The 27,287-nt window shown below is 37.9% G+C and overlaps 1 protein-coding gene across 4 annotated transcripts in view; it reads left to right on the top strand.

Annotated features, from left to right (window-relative positions):
• The window catches only part of UBE2D2 (ubiquitin conjugating enzyme E2 D2), a 56,389-nt gene extending 29,988 nt beyond the window's left edge, over window positions 1-26,401 (top strand). For 3 of the 4 annotated variants that reach the window (XM_058735000.1, XM_058735009.1, XM_058735018.1), the window contains 6 exons: window positions 7,764-7,827; window positions 16,379-16,410; window positions 16,489-16,566; window positions 16,655-16,760; window positions 22,013-22,106; window positions 24,729-26,401. In XM_058735000.1, coding sequence (XP_058590983.1) covers window positions 7,764-7,827; window positions 16,379-16,410; window positions 16,489-16,566; window positions 16,655-16,760; window positions 22,013-22,106; window positions 24,729-24,774 — 420 coding nt within the window. In that variant the 3' untranslated portion in view covers window positions 24,775-26,401. Of the gene's footprint in view, window positions 1-7,763; window positions 7,828-15,651; window positions 15,671-16,378; window positions 16,411-16,488; window positions 16,567-16,654; window positions 16,761-22,012; window positions 22,107-24,728 lie in introns of those variants that run through there. The other variant, XM_058735020.1, reaches the window with a different exon arrangement.
• Window positions 26,402-27,287: the final 886 nt, after the last annotated feature.

The raw sequence follows: 27,287 nt of genomic DNA, 5'->3' as shown, positions 1-27,287 counted from the left end.
TTCAGCTTAATAAATACCAAGTAAGTTGTATGAAACATTAACTATAGAGTTGATAAGACCCTCAAGCACCAGAACATTTTCTGGGGATATTCAAGAAACACACATCCCACATTTCTGTAGTAGAAGGTGATGACGAAAGTCTTTTTGCACTTGTAATGATTGTTGGCAAGAAATGTGCTGCTAATCTGGATCTCAAAAAGAGTTATCAAATGGTAGTGAATGAAAATTCAAATGAGGACGGTATCTGTCATGTTCATCTCCATGTTCTTAGAGGTAAGCAGGTAAATTGGTGTCCTAATTAAGCATGTTTTAGGGATAATTTTCCTTTCTCTGGAGATTGATGAAGTTTGTAAGTTCTCATGTGTTGAATTACAGTATCCTTATTTTTACATGTGTGTATGGATTGAAGAAATAATTTAAAAAACCCATACATTATGTGGGCACCTGGGTGTCTCAGTCAGTTAAGCATCTGACTTCGGCCCAGGTCATGATCATGATCTTAAGATTCGTGAGTTTGAGCCCCGCATCAGGTGACCTGCTTCAGGTGAGTCCCACTTCTCTCTGTCTCTCCCTCCCCTCCCCCTGTGGGGTTCTCTCTCTCCCCCTCTCCCTCCCTTCCTCCCTCTTTCTGCCCTTTGCTCACTTGTGCCCTCTCTCTCAAACAAATAAATAACTATACATTTTAAAAGGCATTATCAAATGGTTAAAAGTGAGGAGTGGTAATTTTTCTAGTTAAATTGAAGTGTTTAAAGATTTTTTTTTTTAATGTTTATTTTTGAGAGAGAGAAACCGGGAGTGAGTGGTGGAGGGGCAGAGAGAGAGGGAGACACAGAATCCGAAGCAAGCTCCCGGCTCTGAGCTGTCAGCACAGAGCCTAATGTGGGGCTCAAACTCACTAACCATGAGATCATGACCTGAGCCAAAGTCTTAACCGCTTAACCCACTGAGGTACCCCGACACCCCAGAAATGTTTAGATAGTAGTAGGAAATGTATTTAAAAGTACATAGAGAATTAAACCTTACTTAAATTAATTGGTATAAGGTTATGGGACTCTTTGAACTAAGAACAGAAATGCTTAGGAAACTTTCAGGATATCAAAATTGTTTATAACCTCTTATCTTTAAAAATACTAGTTTTGTTATATACCTATAAACAAGAGAAGCATATAGCATCATAAAAACTTTTTCAATTGAGAACTGTTCAGTAAATCCATAGTTGGCTCCCATAAGATCTTTATTTTAATGTTTTTTTTTAGATTTCAAGGAAAGTTAGAATATAAAATCTTTTTAGAAATTGAGTATTCTCAGGGTGCCTGGCTGGCTCATTTGGTGGAGTATGCAACACTCAACCTCAGGGTCATGAATTCAAGCCCCATGTTGGTCATGGAGTCTACTTTAAAAGAGAAAGGAAAGAAATCTATCAACTGTAAAAGTTTCTTTTTTATTCTTTTTCCTAAATTTCTAAATAGATGGTTTATTTCTCTGTTGATCTTTCTACAGAGAAGAAGTTTGTCAGTAAATAGAAAGATTCCTTGATTTTGGGTTTTGTCCTAGCCCTATTTTCATTCCCAGTAACATGTAATTTACTGTATGATATATAAGATGAATCTGAATACTGTTTCTTTTACGATAAAAAGCCAAAGAAATTACTGTATAGTTACAAAGCCAACTGTTAAACAAAAAACAGCATGTTATATTGGGGTATTTTTTTCTGCCAAAGTAAGTTATCTGTCTAGATCGGTGCCTTTATTAAATTTTAAGATTCAATTTCAGTTTCATCTTGATGCAGAGACATCAAATTGCATAGTTTCTGTGTTTATTTAGTCTAACTGGGTTTCCACTATTTCAGTTACCCTCTAGATGGTTACTTTTAGTACCTGTTTTAATCCAGATTTACACTCAAGACTGATAATTTCTATTTCAAATAGGCAATAAATAGACTTGTTATACAATTTAAAAGGTAAAGCAAGCTTTCCTTCCTGAAGGCAAATAATTAAGTTTTGGGGGTATTCAAAAATTATATGCAAATTTTCAACTATGTAGGGGGTTGGTGCCCCTAACCCCCAAGTTCCAGGGTCAGCTGTACTGTTAACTAGTTTCTTATGTATTCGTTGGAGGCATTTTATGCATATAGAAAGGTGGATGGGGGTGCGTGGTGGGCTCAGTAGGAAGAGCATGTGACTCTTGATCTCTGGGTTGTGAGTTCGAGTCTCATGTTGGGTGTAGAGATTACTTTAGAAAATAAAAAAAAGTAAAGAGGGGCACCTAGGCGGCTTGTTTGGGTGAGTGTCACACTCTTAATTTAGGCTCAGGTTCTTGATTTGATCTCGCAGTTCACGAGCTGAAGCTCCACATGGGGCTCCAAACTGACAGCATAGAGCCTGCTTAGGATTCTGTCTTTGCTTCACTCTCTGCCCCTCACCTGCTCTTTAGAGCTCACTCGCTCACTTGCTCTTTCTCTATCTCTCTCTCAAAAATAAAAAAAGAAAAATGAATGGATGCATGGATATATGCTTCCTCAAAAAAAACAACGTTGAAATATAACTTACAGTAAAATTGAGCAGTTTTAAGCATACAGTATGAGTTTTGATAAATATATACACAGTTATGCAGTCTCTCCCAAGTTTATCATACAGAACATTTCCATCACCCCCCAAATTTTCTTCATGTTCTTTTATAGTAAGTCCGCTCCACCTCCCTCCAGTCTCTGGAACTATTTATCTGCTTTCTGACACTATAAGTTTACCTTTTCTAGAACATTGTTCAGTAGAATAATATAGAATGTGGTCTTTTTATATCTGACTTCTTTCACTTAGGAGTATACTTTTCAGGTTTATACATATGAGTACCTAAATGTCTTATTAGCTTAACTTAGAGTGAGGTTTTTAAAAATAATTCTATCATAACTGGCTCATGAAATGGACTGATGGATCTTATATTCAACTTAGGTAAATCTTAGCTCTTGATGTTAAACCTTGACCTCCTTCAGGATGGAAAAAGATGACAACTTGAAAGCAAAATATTAAGGATAAAGCACAAGTAAAATTCCATTTAATGAACATGGTAGGAGTTCAGAATAACTTGTTTGGTTCAAATTCTATTTTAATAGCAATTTATTGCTATTTAAGTTAAAAAAAAAAAAAAGATACCTTTTATGTTTTAAATTAAGCAAGTGTTCTTAGTTATACTAACCTGTATTAGAAACAACATTTGTCATGGCACCTGGGTGGCTCAGTTGGTTGAGTGTCTGACTTCAGCTTAGGTCATGATCTCACAGCTCGTGGGTTCGACCCTCGCTTCGGGCTCTGTGTTGACAGCTCAGAGCCTGGAACCTACTTCTGATTCTGTGCCTCCCTCTCTCTCTGCCCCTAACCCACTCATTCTGTCTCTCTCTCAAAAATAAACATTTTTTTAAAAAATTTAAGAAACAACATTTGGGAATGGGAATTGTACCATAGATTTTTTTTAATTGCTTGTTAATTTTTACCATTTAATTTAATTTTTAAATTTATATCCAAGTTAGCATATAGTGCAACAGTGATTTCAGGAGTAGATTCCTTAGTGCCCCTTACCTTTTTAGCCCATCCCCCCCTCCCATAGCCCCTCCAGCAACCCGCTGTTTGTTCTCCATATTTAAGAGTCTCTTCTGTTTTGTCCCCCTCCCTTCTGACTAATTTCGCTTAGCATAATACCCTCTAGTTCCATCCACATAGTAGATTTTTTTCTTTTTTTAAGTAATCTCTTCCCCCAGCGTGGGGCTCGAACTCACAACCTGGGGATCAAGAGTTGTGTGTAGTCAACTGACTGAGCCAGCCAGGTGCCCCAGGTAGTTATTTTTTTCCTTGAGATGGGCAGGGAATTTCTGTTGCAGAGAAATATAAAAGCCAAAAATTGAGATAGGTAAGAAAGTAAATAATGTTGGGGTACCTGGGTGGCGCAGTTGGTTAAGCATCTAATTTTGGCTCAGGTCATGATCTCCCAGTTCATGGGTTCGAACTCCTTTGGATTCTGTGTCTCCTTCTCTCTGCCCCTTCCCTACATGTACTATGTCTCTCTCTCTCTCAAAAATAAAATATTTCAAAAAAAAAAAAAAAGAAAGAAAGTAAATACTGTTAAATCTCTGTCTCAATCCCAGTGCTTTAAAAAAAATACAGGGTGCAGGGGCACCTGGCTGGCTCAGTCAGTTAAGCATCTGACTTCAGCTCAGATCATGATCTCACGGTTCATGAGTTCCAGTCCTGCTTCAGGGGAGTTCGTGCCCTGCTTCTGGTAAGCATGAGCCCCGCATCGGGTGAACATGAGCCCCTCTTCAGATGAGTTCTGCCTCTCTCTCTGTCCCTTGTGGGATTGTCTCTCTCTTTGCCCTTGCTCACTTACAGTCTCTCTCTCAAAAAACAAAAAACCACAAGACTACAAGGGGGGCCTGGCTGGCACAGTCAGAAGAGCATGCAATCTTGATCTTGAAGTCTTGGGTTTAAGCCCCACGTTGGGTGTGGAGATCACCAAAAAAAATTTTTTTAAATACAGAACTTTGTTTCTATACTCTGTCCTCCAAGCTTCCAGGTAGTATAGTACAGAATAATTGTACCAAAATGACTGGTTGAATAAGTTAACTCAGAGAAAGGGACTTACAGAAATAACTAAGTGCTGCAAATTAAAAACTATATCATATTTGGAATGTTAAATCGTGTCTTCATAGAACTCATTAATAAGATTCTAAGTAGTTTTTTGTAATTTAAGTATAGTTGGTATGCAGTATTACGTTAGTTTCAGGGGTAGAACATAGTGATTTGACATATCCATAATGAAATGCTCACTACGATAAGGGTAGTTACCATTTGTCACCATACAAAGTTATTAAAGTATTATTGGCAGTATTCCTTATTTTGTACTTCATATCCCAGTGACTTAATTTTTCTTTATAACTTAAAGTTTGTACCTTTTAATCCCCTTCACCTATTTCATCCATCTCCCCCACACCCCTTCTCTTGCAGTTACCAGTTTATTCTCTGTATTTATGAGTCTGCTTCTGTGTTGTTTTGTTTCTTCATGTTTTGTTTTTTAGATTCTACATTTAATCGTTTACTATTTGTCTTTCTCTGTTTGATTTATTCCACTTAGCATAATACCCTCTAGGTCTATCCATGTTGTTGCAAATGACAAGATGTCATTACTTTTTGTGGTTGAGTGATACTCCATTGTGTGTATGTACGTATGTGTATATATACACATACATACATATATATGTATTTATGTGCCACATCAGTCTTTTACCCATTCATATGTTGATGGATACTTTGGCTGTTGTGAATAATGTTGCAGTAAACATTAGGGGAGCATGTATCATTTCGAGTTAAGTGTTTTCATTTTCTTTGAGTAAATACCCAGAAATGAAATTGCTGAATTGTATGATATTTCTATTTTTAATTTTTTGAGGAAGCTCCATACTGTTTTTCTTAGTGGCTGCACCAGTTTACATTCATTCCCACCAGCAGTGCATCCTTTTCTCTGCATCCTCACTAGCACTTGTTATGCCTTGTCTTTTTTTTTTTTTTAATTTTATTTTTTATTTTTTTTTTAAAGTTACATCCAAATTAGCATATAGTGAAACAGCTTGTTATGCCTTGTCTTTTCAATACCAGCTTTTCTGACAGGTGTGAGGTGATAGCTCATTGTGGTTTTGGTTTGCATTTCCCTGATGATTAGTGATATTGAGCATCTTTTCATGTGTCTTTTGACCATTTGTATATCTTCTTTGGAACAATGTCTATTCAGGTCCTCTGCCCATTTTTAAATCAGATTGGGGTTTTTTGGTGTTGAGTTGTAAGAGGTTATATATATATGGAGAGAGAGATATAATATATATTATGTATATGTATATAGAGATATAATATATATTATCTATATATCGATATGGATAATCCCTTATTAGATCAATCATTTGCAAATCTTCTCATATTCAGTAGGTTGCCTTTTTTTGTTGTTGATAGTTTCCTTTGCTGTATAAAAGCTTTTAGTTTGATATAGTTGCTTTTGTTGGTCTTGCCTGAAGATACAGATCCAAAAAAATATTGCTAAGACAGATATCTAGGAGTTTACTGCCTATGTTTTCTTTTAGGAGTTTTGTGGTTTCAGGTCTTACATTTTTAAGTCTTTAATCCATTTTGAGTTTATTTTTGTGTATGGTGTAAGAAAGTGGTCCAATTTCATTCTTTTGCACGTAGCTGCCAAGTTTTCCATTTATTGAAGAAACTGTCTTTTCCTCATTGTATATTCTTGCCTCCTTTGTCGTAGATTAATTGACCACATAAACATGAGTTTAATTCTGGCTCTGAATAGTTTTTATTGTGCTTTTTTTTTTAATGTTTATTTTTTTTTTTTTGAGAGAGAGTGCGCACGAACAAGCCGGGGAGGGGCAAAGAGAGAGGGAGAGAGAAATCCCAAGCAGGCTCTGTGCTATCAGCGTAGAGCCCCTTGTGGGGCTCAAACTCACGAATTGTGAGATCGTGACCTGAGCTGAAATTAAGAGTCAGACGCTTAATCAACTGAGCCACCCAGGCGCCCCTATTGTACTTTTAAAATACTAAATTTTAGGGGCGCCTGGGTGGCGCAGTCGGTTAAGCGTCCGACTTCAGCCAGGTCACCATCTCGCGGTCCGTGAGTTCGAGCCCCACGTCACGCTCTGGGCTGATGGCTCGGAGCCTGGAGCCTGTTTCCGATTCTGTGTCTCCCTCTCTCTCTGCCCCTCCCCCGTTCATGCTCTGTCTCTCTCTGTCCCCAAAATAAATAAAAAACGTTGAAAAAAAAATTAAAAAAAAATACTAAATTTTACTATTTTTACTGTAGTTGTTTAAAAATATAATCAGGGGTGCCTGGCTGGCTCAGTTGGAGAAGCAACTTCTCCAACTAAAAGCTCCAACTATAGAAGCTATCGGGGTTGTTAGTTTAAGCCCTACGTTGAATGTAGAGATAACTTAAAAAAAATTTTTTTTTAATTAAAAACATAATCTAAAACTATCCCTTGTTTTAAATCTCAAATGCCGAGCCAAGAGGAAAAGGAATAGAGTATGATTTCCTGCCTTGTGGTTTTTTTAGGAATCCCCACCTAGTAACGAATCTTAAGTTGGTGGGTTCTTCATGGGAAAGTAGCTAAGCAGCTGGCATCTGGTTGTAGAGCATTACTATAGGTAGATCTGTCTCTGATTACAAAATTTTATGATGGACTTTCTTATTTTAGCCTTTTTAATATATCCAGCGTTTTCATTATATCCCTTTTTAAGTTTTTTCAACTGCCTTTGGAACCCTGGTTGTCTATATCAGCTAAAAACCTATCAGTGTCTCGTCAGATGGTCCCATGTCATTTGAAACATTTATGACTTCCAGAGCTTGTCCCAAGTATAACCTAATAGTTTTGAGATACAAAAACTGGTATTGAAACTTCTTTTTTGAAAACTAATAAATTACATTTTTACCTTAAAACAGTTTTTGTAGTTCTTTAGTATATAATACATATTTACTTTCCTTATATTTACTTACTGAACTCTGAACAAGGCAAAAATGATCCACTTTTTAAACATACATTTGTATTCAAGAATCCCAAATACTTTAACCTAAAGATTCACGGATCTATCCTTCTCTGACTTTTAAGGATTGTTCAAAGCTTCACTAGTGGGATAGAGAATATTGGTATGAGCGATAATTTTATTAATTGGTAAAAGTTATGTATATATTGAATACATTTCCTTTCTTTCTATTTTTTTAAGGAATTGAATGACCTGGCACGGGACCCCCCAGCACAGTGTTCAGCAGGTCCTGTGGGAGATGATAGTAAGTATTTAAAAAGAATGATAAAATGGCTCCTGTCTGGCTCACTTGGTAGAGCATGAAACTCTTGATCTCAGGGTAGTGAGTTCCAGCTCTATGTTGAGTGTACAGTCTCAACTTAAAAATATAAAAAATAAAAAAATAAAAATAAAGGGAATGATGAAATGCAACTGCATAACCATCTGCCTGCCTCTAGGGAACTGTGGGACTAATGAATAATATCTCTCTCAAGGTTATTTTGTGTGAAGAGATAATTATGCTGTAGGGAAGAGGCAGTGTTTACACTTGTCCGCAAAAGATGCAGTTCTATGTGTATCTCATCAATTTCTATAGTATTCATTTTGAAACTTTTGAACCTTTTCTGCCAGATATTGCCTGTATAGTTGTTCTGGCCCCTTCCTACCTCTATTCTTCAACCCTTCTGGGTATTTTGCTGGGGTAAAATATTTGAGGTTTTACTTATATCTAGCCTTTACTCTTTGAGATAATCCTAAGGATGAGGGGGGATAGTGGTGTGTGTGTGTGTGTGTGTGTGTCTGTCTGTCTTTGTCTTTCAACTGGCTCATACTTGTGAAGACAGGTACAATTTGTTTATTTTTAATGTCCAGTTTATCTATTTAATACTGTCTAAAATAATTTATTAGGCCTTATCATACATGTTGGATAATAATTTTCCTTTTGTTTCACTTTGTGTCACTACAGCATGCCCCCCCCCCCCCGCTTATACCATCTTCTAACATTGTTTAAAAGGAGAATATATATGGGGAGGGGCAGGGCAGAGAGAGAGAGAGGACAGAGCATCTGAAGTGGGCTCCGAGCTGTCAGCAGCAAGCCTGATGTGGGGCTCGAACTCACAGTGAGATCATGATCTGGGCCACAGTCAAGATGCTCAACCAACTGAGCCACCCAGGTGTCCCTAAAAGGAGGATATTTGAACCAGACTGTACTTTACGGCACAAAACTAATTGACAAAAGAGTATAATATTTAGCAAATAGGAGAAAAGAGCATACTTGAAAACAATTTTGTAAGACAAGTGTATACATTAAAACAAAAAAATAAATGAGGTTATATTGGCTTATGTTTAAAATCTTTTCCTGATTTTGCTTAAGAATTTTGGTTTTGGGGGTGCCTGAGTGGTTCAGTCTGTTAAGCATCCAACTCTTGATTTTGGCTCATGTCATGATCTCATGATACGTGGAATCGAGCCCTACATCGGTCTGTGCACTGACAAATAGGAGCCTGCTTGGGATTCTCTCTGTGCCCCTCCACTGCACATGTACTCTCTCTCTCTCAAAATAAATAACCGTTAAAAAAAAAAAAAAGAATGTTGGTTTTAGCTTGCTAAACTTAAGAATCAAAACAAGGCCCTGGGGCTCCTGTGTGACTCGGTTAAGTGTATGACTTTGGCTCAGGTCATGATCTTCTGGTTTGTGAGTTAAAGCCCCACATCGGGCTCTGTGCTAATAGCTCAGAACGTGGAGCCTGCTTCAGTTTCTGTGTCTCCCCCTCTCTTTGCCGCTTCCCCACTTGTGCTCGGTCTTTCTTTCTCTCTCAAAAATGAATAAAAATTTTAAAAAATCAAATAGGAATCAAAGCAAGGCCCTTTTACAGGGATTGCTTTACATATAAAATAGATGGGGAATGCCTGGATGGCTCAGTCAGTTAAGTGTCTTGACTTGGGCTCAGGTCATGATTTTGAGATTCATGATTTTGAGCCCTGCACCAGGCTCTCTGCTATCAGCACAGAGCCTGCTTCAGATCCTTTGTTTCCCTCTCTCTCTGTCTTTCCACTGCTCTAGTGCATGTGCTCTCTCTCAAAAATAAATAAACATTTTTTTTTTAATTTTTTTTTTTTAACATTTTATTTATTTTTGAGACAGAGAGAGACACAGCATGAACGGGGGAGGGGCAGAGAGAGAGGGAGACACAGAATCGGAAGCAGGCTCCAGGCTCTGAGCCATCAGCCCAGAACCCGACGCGGGGCTCGAACTCATGGACCGCGAGATCGTGACCTGAGCTGAAGTCGGACGTTTAACCGACTGAGCCACCCAGGCGCCCCTAAATAAACATTTTTAAAAAGCCAGATATGGTATAAATTATAAAAGGAGTACATGTGATGAAAAATCCCATTTACATTATTCTGTTCAGATTGGTCCATTATAAGTAACTATAGTGTTTGATACCAAACAGGATAGGCCAAGTACTTAAACATGCATTATCTCAGTTAAGCCTCACAATAGTTCTTTTGGGTGAGTGGAGTAGAAATTGTAAACTACTTTAGAGAAGAATATAGTGAAGAGACTCACGGTGGTTTCCAAAGTGGACTCATTCTCAAGTTTTTTGATACTGGTTTTGTCATTCGTGGTATCATACACTCCACCTGCTTCAGTGTGGTGTTTGAGTTGAAAAAGTGGTTTTATTTCAGCAAAATTCCTCGAAGTTGAGAGTGGCTGATCTTTTCATTAAAAGTGTTTGAACTCTGGGGCATAGAATTCATTTTTGAAGTTGTCTTCAGTATGCTGAAGTAATTTCCCTTTGCTCTGCATAGTATTATCACATTCCTTTCTCAGAAAAGTTATCTTAGAGAGTTAAATAAGACTCCCCAAAGCATAAGCAAGAAAAGAAAAAATAGGTGATTTTACATTTAATGAAGTCTAATTTAGGTGCTGCAAATAATACCATTAAGAAAAAGAATGAAAAGGGGCGCCTGGGTGGCGCAGTCGGTTGGGCGTCCGACTTCAGCCAGGTCACGATCTCGCGGTCCGTGAGTTCGAGCCCCGCGTCAGGCTCTGGGCTGATGGCTCGGAGCCTGGAGCCTGTTTCCGATTCTGTGTCTCCCTCTCTCTCTGCCCCTCCCCCGTTCATGCTCTGTCTCTCTCTGTCCCAAAAATAAATTAAAAATGTTGAAAAAAAAGGGGCGCCTGGGTGGCGCAGTCGGTTAAGCGTCCGACTTCAGCCAGGTCACGATCTCGCGGTCTGTGAGTTCGAGCCCCGCGTCAGGCTCTGGGCTGATGGCTCTGGGCTGATGGCTCGGAGCCTGGAGCCTGTTTCTGATTCTGTGTCTCCCTCTCTCTCTCTGCCCCTTCCCCGTTCATGCTCTGTCTCTCTCTGTCCCAAAAATAAAATAAAAAACGTTGGAAAAAAAAAAATTTTTTTAAATGTTGAAAAAAAAAAATTAAAAAAAAAAAGAAAAAGAATGAAAAAAAAAAGAATGAGAAAATTTGTGCAAATCATCTCTCTGATAAGGAAATTTATTCAAAATTATTTTAAAAAATCTTTACAACTCAACAATATAAAGATAAATAGCCCATTTCTGTTTTTTTTTTTTTAATTTTTTTTTCAACGTTTTTTAATTTATTTTTGGGACAGAGAGAGACAGAGCATGAACGGGGGAGGGGCAGAGAGAGAGGGAGACACAGAATCGGAAACAGGCTCCAGGCTCCGAGCTATCAGCCCAGAGCCTGACGCGGAGCTCGAACTCACGGACCGCGAGATCGTGACCTGGCTGAAGTCGGACGCCTAACCGACTGCGCCACCCAGGCGCCCCGACCATTTCTGTTTTTAATGACTAAAGGATCTGCATAGACTTGTCTCTAAAAAGAATTTACAAACGGCCAATAAGCACATGGAAAAGATGCTCAGTATCATTAGTCATCAGGGAAATGGAAATCACATCCATAATAAACTAACACTTCACACCTTCTAGTATGGGTAGAATCAGCGAGTCAAATAATAAGTGTTGAGATTGTGGAGAAATTGGAACCTAAATATCTTGCTGGTAATAATGTAAAATGGTACAGTTCAAAAATATGGCCGTTCTTCTAAAAGTTAAACATAGACTTATCATATGTGAGTTCACTCATTGGTTTATATCGAGGAGAAATGAAAACATGTCCATACAAAAACTTGTGCATGAATGTTCGTAGAAGCGGTAGCTGTAATAGCCAAAAGGTGGTAACAATCCAAATGCCCACCAGCTGATGAAGGCATAAATAGAATGTATGTCCATACAATGGAATATTCCATGTCAATAAAAAGGGAGTACTGATGTGTACTACAACATAGATGAGCCTTAAAAACATGCTGAGGGATGCTTGACTGGCTCACTCAGTTGGCTGTCCAACTCTTGATATTGGCTCAGGTCATGATCTCACAGTTCGTGGGATTGAGCCCCGTGTTGGGCTCTGCCCTGACAGCATAAAGCCTTCTTGGGATTTTCTCTCTCTCTCTCTCTCTCTGCCCCTCTCCCACTTACATGTGTGTGCACACACACTCTCAAAATAAACACTAAAAAAATTTTTTTAATAAAGGAAAACATAGTGAGAGAAGCCAGATATAAAAGACCACATAATATATGGTTCTATTTTTATGAAATACAGATCCATAAAGACAGAAAATAGATAATGGTTGCATAGAACTAGAGATCTGGGGGAAATGTGGAGTGATTGCATATGGATATGGGTTTCTTTTGGGGATGATGAAAATGTTCTAAAATTGATTGTAGTGATGGTTGCACAACTCTGTGAATGTCCTGAACAACACTGGATTGTAAACTTTTAGTGGAAGAATTTTATGATATACGGATTATCTCTCTATAGCTGTTTAAAACGTAATAACCTCTCCCTTAACTCCTAACCACCCTTTTCAGGTGACTTGGGTCACCTGCTGCTAAACTATTAATAGTGCCTACCTTCTAAGAGAATAAGGAAAATCTCATTAGGGACAGAATAACTTCCTTACACTTGGTCATCTAGATAGTCTGCTGATATTACATTTAAAACTTAGGGAGTGTTTGAGAACAGTTGAGATAAATTATTGTCAAAAAGTCCTGATCAAGTCTTCCTGATGAATTGTATAAGGATAAAATAAAGTGTAACTGTGTAGCTAAATATTAGAAGGAGGCAGAATTTAATCTTAGGAAGAAAGAAACTGTTGGTCACAACAAAACTTTCTGAGCTCCTTTTGACTATTCTAGCAGTCAAATCCCTCAGCACCATATTATTGATATTTAGTGTAAGAATGAAGTCTTTTATTTTATATTCAAAATAATATAAGGACGCCTCGCTGGCTCAGGTGATCGCGCATGTGACTTTTTTTTTTTTTTTTCTTAATGTTTGTCTATTTTTGAGAGACAGAGAACTAGTCGGGAAGGGGCAGAGAGAGAGAGGGAAACATAGAATCTGAAGCAAGCTCCAGGCTCCAAGCTCCAAGCTCCAAGCTCCAAGCTCCAAGCTGTCAGCCCACAGCCTGATGCGGGGCTCAAACTCAAGAGCTATGAGATCATGACCTGAGCCAAAGTCAGATGCTTAACTGACTGAGCCACCCAGGTGCCCCGAGAGCATGTGACTCTTGGGGTTGTGAGTTCAGGCCCCATGTTGGGCATAGAAATTACTTTTAAGAAGGTACCTGGGTGGCACAGTGAGTTAAGCTTCGACTCTTGATTTCAGCTCAGGTCATGATCTCAATGATTCATGGCATCAGGCCTTGAGTTGGGCTCTGTGCGAAGCCTGCTTGGGATTCTCTCTCTCTCTCTCTCTCTCTCCTCTCTCTCCTCTCTCTCTCTCTCTCTCTCTCTCTCTCTCTCTCTCAAAATGAATAAACTTTAAAAACAGAAATAGGAGGACCTGAGTGGCTCAGTCAGTTAAGCATCTGATTCTTGATTTTGGCTCAGGTCATAATCTCACAGTTCATGGGTTTGAGCCCTGCATCAGCCTCTGCTAAATAGTGCAGAGCCTGCTTGGGATTCTCTCTCTCCCTCTCTGCCCCTTCCCTGTTCCTGTGTGCTTGCTCTCTCTCAAAATAAATAAATAAAAACATGAAAAAAAGAAGATAAATTTAAGAATGAACTTAATAATACAGTGCTTTAGTTTTTAAATACCCATATTTAATATACCATTACATTTTTTCCATTTTTGTGCAAAGATCTGGTGAGCAGAAACAAGTATACTTCCTGAAGGAAAAAATGAGGCAAAGATTTATTGGTCATATAATGTTTCGTTTACTTTTGTTTTGAGCTTGTCTTTAAAAAAAAAAAAAGATTTTATTTCAAGTTGGTTTTTTTTTTTTTTTTTTTTTTTTTTTTTTCATTTTGAGAGAGAGCACAAGCAGGGGAAGAGCAGAGAGAAAGGGAGACAGAATCCCAAGCAGGCTCTGCATGGGCTCGAACCCACAAAAACTGTGAGATTATGATCTGAGCCAAGATCAAGAGTCAGAACCTTAACCCACTGCACCACCCAGGTGCCCCTTTTGTTTTGACCTCTTGGTGAATGTGACTCTCTGGAGATCTGTACTTGAATTCAAATGTGGGTCTCTTGAGTTTCATTCTCAAACTGTAACAGATATTCTTGGTTATGTTTTTTAGCCTTAAAGCTTCATCTTTGGGGTGCCTGGGTGGCTCAGTTTGTTAATCCTCTGACTTTGGCTCAGGTCATGATCTCACGGTTCGTGAGTTCGAGCTCTGAGTCGGGCTGTGTGCTGACAGCTCAAAGACTGGAGCCTGATTCAGATTCTGTTTTGCCCTCTCTGTCTGCGCCTCCCATGCTCACGCTCTCTCTCTCAAAAATAAACATTAAAAATTAAAAAAAAAAAGAAAAAGTTTCATCTTTGAGTATTCTAAAGAGTAATCAGTGAGATGTGAACTTAACATTTAAACTCTCACGAAAGAGGTTGTAGCTTTTAGTTTGTGTAATTTGGTTTTCAGCATCAAACCAGGATGGTAGTGGGAGTTTTTTTGTTTTTGCTTGTTTTAGACTATCAAAACTTTTTAATTCATTACCATGAGTTTTTTTTTTTGTAATGTGTATTTATTTTTGAGAGAGAGAGCCTGCATGCAAGCAGGGAGGGGCAGAGAGAGAAGGGAACAGAGGATCGATCCCAACTGGGCTCTCAAGATGCTGACAGCAGGTAGCCCCATGTGGGGCTCGAACTCACAAACTGGAGATCATGACCTGAACCTAAGTCAGACACTTAACCAACTGACCACCCAGGCTCCCCATGAATTTTTATTTTTATTTTCTTTTTAATTTTTTTTTTTTTTAATGTTTATTTATTTTTGAGACAGAGACAGAGCATGAACAGGGGAGGGTCAGAGAGAGAGGGAGATACAAGATCCGAAACAGGCTCCAGGCTCCGAGCTGTCAGCACAGAGCCCGACACGGGGCTCGAACTCGCAGACTGCGAGATCATGACCCGAGCCGAAGCCGGACGCTTAACCTACTGAGCCACAGGCGCCCCGTAAATTTTTATTTTTAACAGCTGCTAAAATTGATCCTTAAATGAAAGGTTTTTGAAATCTAGACGTAAGATACAGCAATATTTTATGCTAATGGCCAAATATTTTACCCCAAACTATTTCTAGAGAATTCTATTACTTGGAAACTGTAGTGATTTTTTTTTTTAAGTATTTATTTATTTATTTATTTATTTATTCATTTATTCATTTATTTATTTTTAAGTAGACTCCGTACCACACGTGGGGCTTGAATTCACAACCTACAGATCAAAAGTCACATGCTCTACCAACTGAGCCAGGAAACTGTAGTGATTTTTTTTTAAGTATGTATGTATGTATGTATTTTTAAGTAAACTCCATACCACACGTGGGGCTCGAATTCACAACCAAGAGATCAAGAGTCACATGCTCTACCAACTGAGGCAGCCAGGTGCCACACCCCTCCCTTATTTTTTATGGCATCGTAGTGATTCCTGAACTATTTACCAAACCATTGTAATTTGAGTCCGTGTTAGATATCCTCCCACTACCTTCTTACCTCCTTTTTTATACTTCCACAAGGAGAGCTAGGAGTCGAGAAGAGTTCCAGAGGGAGACTTGAGTCAGTGATTCCAGTAGGTATTCTTAAATTAACTAGTGTAACAGAATACTCAATTAAGATTTTAATGGTAGGTCTTCAGATGCTTTTGTTAATCAAATTCCATCTTAATGTGTTTTTAGTTTAGTTCGTGTTTCTCTGCCTTGTTGATGTTGTAGATTCTAGATCATTTTAAAAAGAGACAAATATTGATCTTTCATCTGTTAGTAAGGGACTAGTAATTCTAAAGCCTTACATGTAAGTGCTCTCAGTTTTTTCTTGCTGTAAAAGCCAGTCTTTCCTAATTTGAATATTATCTACTTTGACTTTACAGTCTTGCTCTATACCAGTATTATAAAAGGAGTCTATTGTATATTAACGTGTTAAGGAAATGATATAACACATTGAAGAGTTGAATCTTTGGTTCTTTTTTACCCTCTGAAGTAAGAAATGCTGATTTACAAGTGGAGCTTGGGCCTTGTCAAGAATTTTTGTCTCCCTAATAAGAATTTTCAAGATCTTTTAGCCCAAATACTTTTTCATTATGCATCTTACCAGTGTTCTAGACTATACTAGTCATTTTCTTTTCTCTCTTCAGACTCAGACTTGATTTAGATTCGTCATCCTGCCTAGGGCTTACCATATTGCTTATGAATAAACTGGGATTATACAGGGAATGATATGTTATTATAGTGTACCTATAATGGAGATAATTACTTCATGATGATTTTTTGTTCTTTTTCAGTGTTCCATTGGCAAGCTACGATAATGGGGCCAGTAAGTATTCAGATTGATTTTGGAATAAATGTTGATATAATTCACTCATTTTAATCCCACTTTTCTTGTTATCAACAGAATGACAGTCCCTATCAGGGTGGAGTATTTTTCTTGACAATTCATTTCCCAACAGATTATCCTTTCAAGCCACCTAAGGTAACTGGGATATGTATGGCACTTGTTTTTTATGTGCTTTCTGTGATACCAGTAAACCAGTTTATAAAAGTTTTTCTTTTTTCTCTAGGTTGCATTTACAACAAGAATTTATCATCCAAATATTAACAGTAATGGCAGCATTTGTCTTGATATTCTACGGTCACAGTGGTCTCCAGCACTAACTATTTCAAAAGGTAATGGAATAGGTATCTGATATCAAGATAAAGCAGCAGTGTTTTTTGTCTTTTAAAGGTTACTTATTTTGAAATGATGACTCTTATTCCTATTAAGAGGAGGTAGCAGTCCCCTTATTTTTTAGTAGACCTTGAGACCACTGGAGGGAGTTGGATTTTCAGGCATAGGTATTCTTTGGTGTTATGACTACTCTGTCCATTATGCCATTCAAGCTTAGGTTGGAAAATGGCCTCTAGGTATGAATATTTTTTAGAGGAAAGTTAAAGTAGAAGATAATTAATATCTCTTCCAACCTTGAAATCCACGAATGGAAAGGATAGATACTGTTCCAGAAAAGGAAATAACAGCCCTTTTAGAGGAATGGTTGTGGTATAAATATAGATTATGGGGTCTTGAAGAACAAAGGATAGGTGAATTCATATTCAGGCTCTTTAAGGTTTTATCAGGTCTGGTCTTGAGGTTTCTATTAGTAACAGATTCATCCTGTAATATGACCAGTTTAATAAAAAATTTTTTATTTGATCATCTTGATTTTTTTCGTATATAGTCCTGTGTATGTGTGTTTGAATGTATATTTAAAGATTTGTCACTAATTTTGTGATGAAATATCCAGTAGTTCTAAATAAAACCTAATTATATGAGTAGGTTGGGAATTTTTTATATCTGTGAACTGAGTAGTTAACAAACATTTTCTTATATTGTTGATTTGAAATTGTACAGCCCCTCAACATCATACCCAAATGAAATCACAAGTAGATTAAAAGCTGTCAAAACACAAATACAAGAAATAGGCTGCAAATGAGAAGATAGGCTAGTGTGTTTAAAATGGGAAGAACATACAGGGCACCTGGGTGGCTTAGTCGGTTAAGTGACCGACTTTGGCTCAGGTCATGATCTTTTGGTTCATGGGTTCAAGCCCCATGTCAGGCTCTGTGCTGACAGCTCGGAGCCTGCAGCCTGCTTCAGATTCTGTCTCTGGCTTTCTCTGCCCCTCCGAGGCTTGTGCTCTTTGTCTCTAAAATAAATAAGCATTAAAAAAAAATTTTTTTTTTAATTAAAAAAATAAAATAGAAAGAACATATATAAAAATAAGTAAGAAAAAGATCCCAATAGGTGAATGGTCAGAAAGGAGCAAAACAATCAAAGAAATGAAAATTAAGTTCCCATTTTCTACCTTTTTAATTAACAAAGATCTTTAAAAAAAAAAAAAAACAAATGCTGGTGAAGTACATTGAAACGGTGCTTACATACCACAGGTAGGAGTATAGATTTGTAAATCCCAGTCAGTATGTATTAAAAGATAAGAGATTTAATCATTACTTCCCGTTGACCCAGTAATTCTAGTTTCATTCATTTGTACTAAGAAGATAGATAACCTCAAATGCTAAAAATGTTTTGTGTGGAAGTATATTTGTGAACCTGTGTGGAAATAACATTTGTGAACATTTACTTATTTCTAAAAATTAGAAATTAAAGATCCAACAGTAGAGGAAGAAATAATCAGTTCTAGCACACACTTTTAAAAAGAGTATTGATCTTTACCAATATTGTAAAAAATGGGAAAATACTATGTTTGAAAAAAGCAGAAAAGAGATAAAATTTGTATATATTATAGGTCAAGTTAATATAGAAGTATGTTTGGGCTCTTTGCTGGCTCATTCAATGGAGCTTGCAACTCTTAATCTCAGGGTTGTAAGTTCGAGACCTATGTTGGGTGTAGGGATTACTTAAAAAAAAATCTTTTAAAAAAAGTATGTTAAGTAGCTAGAAAGAAATAATGTGGGCATTTGGGTGATGAGATTGGTGTATGAAATATTTTTCTTTACTATTTTGTTATATTTTATCCTTTCTTTAATGTGTACATTTAGGCAGGCGGCAACATAGTTCCATGGTAAAAAACATAGATTCTGAATCCAACTGCCTATATTCACCTCTCAGCTCTACCTCTTATCACATGAATCTTGAGACACATTCACTTCTGTATTCCTCAGTTTTTCATCTGTAAAATAGGATGGTAATTCTAACCATTTCATTACTATTATAAAGATTTCAAAAAGCAAAATGCATAGTTAATTGGTTTCTTGTAAGCACTCAGATAACTAGGATAAAGGCACTGTTCTAAAAAATGTTGGATATTTGCTGTTATAACTTTGTTGTTTTTATAAATATGACTTGTATACTCTAACAATTTTTTTTTTTTTTTTTTAAGTAGGCACTATGTCCAGTGTGGGTTGGAACTCACAACTCTGAGATCAAGAGTTGCATACTCTATGGACTGAGCCAGCCAGGTGCCTCTGACAATTTAAAAAAAAAAATTTTTTTTTTTAATGTTTATTTATTTTTGAGAGAGAGACTGAGCATGAGTGGGGTAGGGGCAGAGAGAGGGAGACAAAATCTGAAGTAAGATCCAGGTTCTGAGCTGTCAGCACAGAGCCTGACATGGGGCTTGAACGCATGAACCATGAGATCATGACCTGAGCTGAAATCGGATGCTTAACTAGACTGGGGCATTTAGCGTGCCTGGGTGGTTCAGTCAGTTAAGTGTCAGACTCTTGACTTCACCTCAGGTCATGCTCTCAGGGTGGTTAGATCAAGCCCCACATTGGGCTCTACATTGATCGTGGAACCTATTCAAGTCTCTCTCTCTCTGTCCCTCCCCTGCTTTCATGTGTGCATTCTCTCTCTCTTCTCTCTCTCTCTCTCTCTCTCTCTCAAAAAAAAAATCTGGGGCATCAAATTGAAAATTATGGCATCCCAGGCAAAAATATAAACAAAAAACTAGGAGAACACATTTTTAAAAGTTGAGGGGCACCTGGCTGGCTGAGTCACTAAAGCATGCAGCTCTTGATCTCCAAGTTGTGAGTTTGAGCCTCACATTGGCTATAGAGATTGCTCAAAAATAAAATCTTTAAAAAAAAAGTGACTGAAATAGTTTTCCAGATAAGTGGGCCCTTTTCTTTTTGTAAGCCTCTTTGTAATTGAGGGGCTGCTTGTGAAAGTGTTGTTATTGTGATTTCCTTGCCTGGTTGTTCTTCCTTCACCAAGTATCAGTAAAGATAGAAATCCAGTAATGGGACCAAGAAAGGTAGGTTAGTCTGTGTGTGTGTGTGTGTGTGTGTGTGTGTGTGTGTGTGTGTGTGTGTAGGAGGGGAAAGTTTTAATAGCTGAAATTGTTAACCATAGCTCTTTTTTTTCTCCCCCTTCTGTGCTTAGTGTTGATTTTTCAGTTAACGCTACCTCATAAGGGCCATTAATTTATTTGACTTATGTTCTCTTTGTCTGGATAGCTATCTTTTAAAATAATTGCATTCTATTTTGTTGAACTTGATTATATCAGTATACCTAAGTTTAATGTTTTAATGACTCCTTTTTGTAAATTGAATGTTTGGGCAAGTAGTTCTGTGAAAGGCCTGAATCCTATATGTGATATTATTCCTTTGTCGAGGGCAGTAACTTTGACTTGAAGTTCTTTCTGCTTTGAGTGTATATGTTAGGGACCTGAATATACAGAAACCTTAAAAGAAGCAGTTAAATGTGCTATAAAGCCACTTGATTATATGTTTTTAGATTTAGAAGTGACTGTGGGTTATGACCCTGATGAAAATGAGTATATACTGATGAAAAATGTTGATGTAGATAAAAATTTAGTCATTTCAGTGAAGTGTCTCTGCAGGTTATACAAATAGGAGTATCTCTTCATGGAGAAGGAATGTATAGTAAGTTATAAGCCAAAAGCAGTGTTGTATGACTTAAAAGGACCCTCAGTAGTACAGTAAAAATCTTTTTACCAGGTCCAGGTAACCACCACCCCACCTTCCTTTCCTTCCTGGAAAGAGTTTAAAAATTTATTTATTTAAAAAAATTTTCTTAAGGTTGCCTTATTGGAATAATTGGAAGAGAAATTTGGTAAGGGAATTTGTGCAAATACTAATCTGGTAGCTTGTCTAATTTCAGGTGAAGATTTATTTGAATTCTTGCCAATTTGATGGGCTGGACAAGTTTCTTCTTTCAGTAATAGTCAATAATTTCATGAACATTCAAAAATCTGTAACTTCCTGTTGTCATTTCCAGGAAATACATGAAATCTTTCCTTATTGCTGTTAGAATGTTCTGTGCTTGAAGAGGGCATCAGGTGATACACCTGACAATGGGAAGAGAAGATGTTTTGGGAATGCCATCTGCCAGAATTGTGGGCAACAGGAATGAAGAGTCAGAAAACATCTTTCCTGATGTTTTTTATTTTCCATATACTCTTAAGGAAATAGCTTTTTTGTTAACAAAGTGAATGATAAAGGGCACGTGAACCTTTTCCTCACCTCTCAGAAGCCCTTGATCTCTCTAGGTAGGAAAATGAATTATTTTCCTGGTGAATTTGATGTTTTGGGAGTAAAATGAGCTTAGAATCATTGTCTCCTGCTACAGAATATTAGAAATAAGATAGCTGAGTTCTCTTGCATCAGAATAGAAGAATTAGAATTTATTTTAGTATGTCAGAGACCCCTGGATTTAATACAATTAGTGGCCTTGGCCTCCTCCTTTGCATTCAGTAAGGAATACATAAGTTTACAACAAATTTGAACAGAGGCAATTGTATTATTTGTCTGCTGTGTTCCACGTTGTCACTGAGAAAATGGCTTAGATGAGATTCTAAATTGTCACTGAAAAGAATTTGAGAACTTAAAATGTTGTATCCTGTGTACTAAGTATGGCCAGCTCCATTTGGGGGCAAATACGGGCCGTTATGTTTTTAGACTAAATTGTTTTCAACTAAAAATGAAATCCATCGCATCTGAATGTAATACCTGTAGTAGAGAAAGCAGTGATTGTTCGATTTCATGGTTGTCACTTCTGAGAGCATTCAGTAGTGTGGTTGTCTTTGGAATTTTGAGAGCCATTTATTTCTGAAGATGGGTTTCTAAATACTGAGTTTTATGGCCTATGAAAAGTGTTGGTCTAGGACTTGGAAGACCTGAATTCTAATTCTACATTAATTACTCACTAACCAGGGACAGTGGACAAGTCACTTCATCAGCCTGGGCCAGTATCCTTAGGGGTTCAAGCATAGAGAAATCCTACATGAATTGTTGTTGATTCTTGTTACTATAAAGTTAGGTAGAACTCACAAAGCTCCTAGACACCACAATATGAATAGGTTCTTAGAATTTTCTTGTGTGTTGGCATCTCATGTTTCTTTCAACCCTTTGTTTTTATCCTCTACTAATTTATACCTTTTTTTCCCCCACCATTATAGTACTCTTGTCCATCTGTTCTCTGTTGTGTGATCCCAATCCAGATGATCCTTTAGTGCCTGAGATTGCTCGGATCTACAAAACAGATAGAGAAAAGTAAGTATGGCCAGAAAAGTACCTGTGGTGGGGTGGAGATGTTTGTGTCTCAGATCTTAACTCAGGGCTGAGTCAGATATTTAAAATGAAGTTCTAATATACTGACCTGGGAACAGAAAGAAGAGTGTTTACATCAAGTGTCTATAAGTAAAAGATGCTGATCTTATCTCTCATTGTTTCAAATGACTCCCACTGTCTAGAAAAACTTCTCTGTAGTTTATTTTCTAACAGCCTCATGTCTCCTGTTTGGCTTTTGACTTACGAAAGCCTGTCTTTGGTAGGTATTTGTAACTAAGTGGGAAAAGGGAATTGATTTTCTACCATTTGGCATAATCTAAAAAGAAAGTTACTACAACAAGACATGAAAGCCCCAAATTTCCTTTAAAAACAAATCTTAATGTAGAATTTACATGTTTTTAAAAAAGAATTTATGTATTTTACAATTGTACTATGAATTATTGAAGAGTGGTCAGAATATTGAAAAAGATAGTAACTGAAAGTTCTAATTTTTTAATTTTGTGCATTCATGTAAGACTGTAGGAGGCAGTAGGTGGGAAATTATGGATCATTTTCTAAAGTCAAAAGGATTAAGAATTGGGGCACCTGGGTGGCTCAGTCGGTAGGGCGTCCAACTTAAGCTCAGGTCATGATCTCGAGGTTCATGAGTTCAAATGCAGAGCACACTTCAGATCCTCTGTCCCCCTCTCTCTCCCCTCCCCCACTTGTGTTCTCTCAAAAATAAATAAAACATTTTTTTTAATTAAAAAGGATTAAGAATTATTTGAATTCTGTTGGATTAGAGAGTCTTAGAGATAGTATATTTTTAAATGGAGCTACACCAGCAATGAGGGAATTTAACTGCAACTGGTTCTTAGTTTAGTTTTGTCTGTGTTTAGGTCTGAATGGTATCTATAGTCATGTATTTCTGGCTGCATTCAGAATAAAATTAGATCCTGCTTTTTTCTATTTGTGAATATATCCACAGTTTTTTTAAGACTTAACAAACATTTTTTTAAGTAACCTGTACACCCATCATGGAGCTTGAACTCACAACCTTGAGATATGTCGAGTTGCATGCTCTACTGACTGAGTCAGACAGGTGCCCCACACAAGTTAACTTTTTATATAGTATTTTTTTTTAAATACTTACTTTTGAAAGAGAGAGAGCATGAGTGGAAGAGGGGCAGAGAGAGAGGGAGACACAGAATCTGAAGCAGGCTCCAGGCTCTGAGCTCTTAGCACAGAGCCTGACGTGGGGCTCGAACTCACGAACCCCAAGTTCATGACCTGAACTGAAGTCAGGTGCTTAACTGACTGAGCCCCCCCAGGCACCTGAATATGTTTGTTTATTTTTGAGGGAGAGAGTGTGGGAGGTGCAGAGAGACGGGGGGGGGGGGGGGTGGGGGGTGGATAGAGGATCTGAAGTGAGCTCTGCACTGACAGCAGCAAGCCCAATGCAGGGCTCAGACTTACCATCCATGAGATCATGACCTGAGCTGAAGTGGACTGTCAACCACCTGAGCCACCCAGGAGTCCCCACACAAATAAACTTTTAATGAGAGACCTATTTTGTCCAGTATCTAGGTGGGCATGAATGCCTACCAAGAGGCATTTTCCAAGTGATTGTAGTGGTATTGTTCACTGAACTTTTCCTGCATCTCTTTTTAAAGAAAGAATCTTGGGGCGCCTGGGTGGCGCAGTCGGTTAAGCGTCCGACTTCAGCCAGGTCACGATCTCGCGGTCCGTGAGTTCGAGCCCCGCGTCAGGCTCTGGGCTGATGGCTCGGAGCCTGTTTCCGATTCTGTGTCTCCCTCTCTCTCTGCCCCTCCCCCGTTCATGCTCTGTCTCTCTCTGTCCCAAAAATAAATAAAAAAAAAAACGTTGAAAAAAAAAAAAATTAAAAAAAAATAAAGAAAGAATCTTCTGCCCTGCTTATTTTACTACTAGAATGTTCTGGAGTAATAAACCCATTCAGTTTTGGCAACCACATTGTTAGGAAAGTATTACATGAATTTAATCACTATTGGTATATGATTTTAAGAACCATATATAATGTAGAATTATGTAGTTTTAAAAATTCCAAATAAATGAATCAGTGACTGAAGATCTTTCTTAGAAATAGGTCAGTCATTGGGGCTCCTGGGTGGCTCAGTCAGTATCTGACTCTTGGTTTTGGTGCTCTCATGGTTCATGGGTTTGAGCCTTGCGTCAGGCTCTGTGCTGTCTCTGTGCTTGGGATTTTTTCTCCCCCACTGCTCTCTCCCCTCGCTCTCTCTCTCTCTCTGTCTCTCTGTCTGTCTCTCTCTCTCTCTTTCTCTCTCACAAAATAAATAATAAAACTGAAAAAAAAAAAGAAATGGGTCAGTCAAATATATAATAAAGGTGTACCAGCAAATGCTAACATGTAATCAGAATCCTATTAGTAGCATTTAAAGGACATTGTTTTGGGTTTTACAGCCTTTTCCCACCATCACTGACTAAATGCTTAATAGAAATTTAGAAGTCTTTGCTAGACTACTACTAGTTAGTCCCTTCAAGTTATTAGATAGGATAATGAATGAAATCTGTTGCTTTCTGACTGACTCCACCTGTGTTAAGCCACGCTTCTCTTTGTGTGTACAGGTACAACAGAATAGCTCGGGAATGGACTCAGAAGTATGCGATGTAATTAAAGAAATTATTGGATAACCTCTACAAATAAAGATAGGGGAACTCTGAAAGAGAAAGTCCTTTTGATTTCCATTTGACTGCTTTCTATGAGCCCACGCCTCATCTTCCCCTGTGCACATGTTTACCTGATACAGCAGTGCTGCGTGTTGTACATACTTGGAACAACAAACTAGAAATACTGTACTTCTGTACCAACATTGCCTCCTAGCAGAGAAGTGTGTGTGTGACAAGCCAGTTCTCCAAGCGTAACCTAGGTGTGAGACTAAAAGTTTTCCTTACTGACTTAAATTTGGATAACGGCAAGGTGAGGGGTGGTGGGTATGGTGTGTGCTTGGATGGGGAAGAAAAGCTCCACTGACCTGTAGGAGATTGTTTTTAAGTGGAATCCTTTTAAACTCAAAACAGTTATGAAAAGCAAGGCGAAGAACACGAAGCTGTTTCTGTATTCATTTTATTCCGAAGGACCTCCGTCTTAGGTGAAAGTTATGACCAACCAGATTAAACTCTACCCACATCCTGTATTTTAAGGTCTAAGTTTAACTGGTCAACATTTAAATGGATTGGAGCTATTAGTACATAAAGTGTGATGGGCTTTGTTCCCACATCTTTTGCATCTCCCCACCCTTCAACCTTTGTCCTTTCAGCCCCTTTCTCTCTTCCACATTCTTTGGTTTGTATGTGGTTTCTCAGTTAATACATAGCTAATAGCTCTTATTTTTCTTATGTTTTTAACTGCTTAGGTCTATCTGGATGTAAGGGTGAAAATTCATTTGATGGAAATACTTGTGTATATTTAAAGACCCAATTGCTCCCCTGGAGCTTGTACGTTCAAGAATGATTAATCTGTGTAATAAACTGATTACTACAGTCATTACATATAATTTTGTGTGAATAGGCCTTTTGATTTTAAGAACTTTGTCTAGCAGAGATTAGTGGTGGGTTTTCCCCCACCCCTAAAATGTTTTCATTTATACTGGTTGCATTTCAAAATCATGAAACAATTCCAGTTTACATAGTCAAAAGGATATCTTGAAAGTAATTTTACCGAACAAGGGCATAAGCTTAAAAGCATTTCCATGAAACTTACATGTGCAGTATTCCAGGAACATGACTGTTAAACTAAATAAGAAATTTGCTTTATTAATGAAACTAAGCTGCATTTCACCAAAACCTTGTGACATTCCCTTGGTACATAGGACATAAAACAAAGGCATTGCTATTTGGTAAGTTAAGCTTCTGTGATTGTGATTGTAAAAGAGCAACATTGACCAAACCTGGGAAACATGAGCACAATCTTGTATTGGAGAGTCTACATAATTACTTTGCACTGACATTGCAGGATGTTCATCCAATTTTAAATTGTACTGTATGTGGCTTTTTGAAGTCTTCCCTTGACTCTAGTAAATTGTAGTTTGAAACTTGTAAACAACTGTGTTTGCCAGAAACATCATTCGTGTGAACTAGGCAAGTTACTTTTTTTTCATCTCCTTCTCCTAATCTAATTGTAAACCAGGCCATCCTGAAGGCCATGGCTGATGCTCTCCAGCCATCAGGTTCTTTCAAATGCATCTTCACACTCTTGCACAAAAATTGAGGAATAAATGTCCACTGCTTTTGGTTTTAAACTTGTTTAACTTGTCTTATCTCTCAGTGTCACTCTCCCCATCTCAGAACTGAAGTGTGCTATAACCTGAAACCTCTTGAACTGCTGCTTAGCTGCTGGCTACTTACTAGCATTTCTAGCATTCTTGACCTTGCAAAGAAGGTTTGGCTGTTAACCAGGTGTGGGGAAAGGAGTTAGAATTGAGCTCTAACCTAAAATTGCCCTGTATTCTCAGTATTATTGGCAGGTGGGAATTCATCAGTTTTGGATATGCTGTTAACTAGCCCGGTGACTGTGTGGGTCATTTGCACAGATCCTGAAAGCCCCATTCTTTGTCATCTTCAAGAGCAGCCAGCTCATTACCATTGATTATGTCATAACGTAGATACTTTCACAGGAGTGCTCTTAAGCATTTCTAAGTGCTAAATAAAAGCCATCATCTGGCATATAGATACCAAATGAAAGGGTTTGAGTGGTCACAAACAATTAGGCCCTTGAATGCAGTTTGGTCTTGCTTATTTGAATATAGAGCATATTTGGTCCAGTCTGTATCCATGTGCCTTGGCCAGAACAAAGTCACATTGAGGGAGGCCACCTTCCCCAGTCATAAAAAATGTGTGTTCGGGTGGTTCTTGTCTGGGATCAGATTGCTTTTTACAGGAATGTCTCCAGCTTTATCACATGTGAAAGCTTATTTGTAGTAACCCTGAGTGTCTTGGTGAGGCAGTGGTTCCCCAGTGTATCAAAATTGATAAGTGTATGAGTTCCCTTTGCTTCTTAGTTCTTTTTTTTTTTTTTTTTTTTTTTAAGATTGATTGATTGATTCATTTATGAGAGGGGGAGAGAGCAAATCCCAGGTAGGCTTCACACTATAAGCACAGAGCCTGACATGGGGCTTGAACCTAGGA

This window comes from Neofelis nebulosa, chromosome 1, assembly GCF_028018385.1.
Source record: "Neofelis nebulosa isolate mNeoNeb1 chromosome 1, mNeoNeb1.pri, whole genome shotgun sequence".
Lineage (NCBI taxonomy): Eukaryota > Metazoa > Chordata > Mammalia > Carnivora > Felidae > Neofelis > Neofelis nebulosa.
This window is presented reverse-complemented; position numbering and strand designations above follow the sequence as displayed.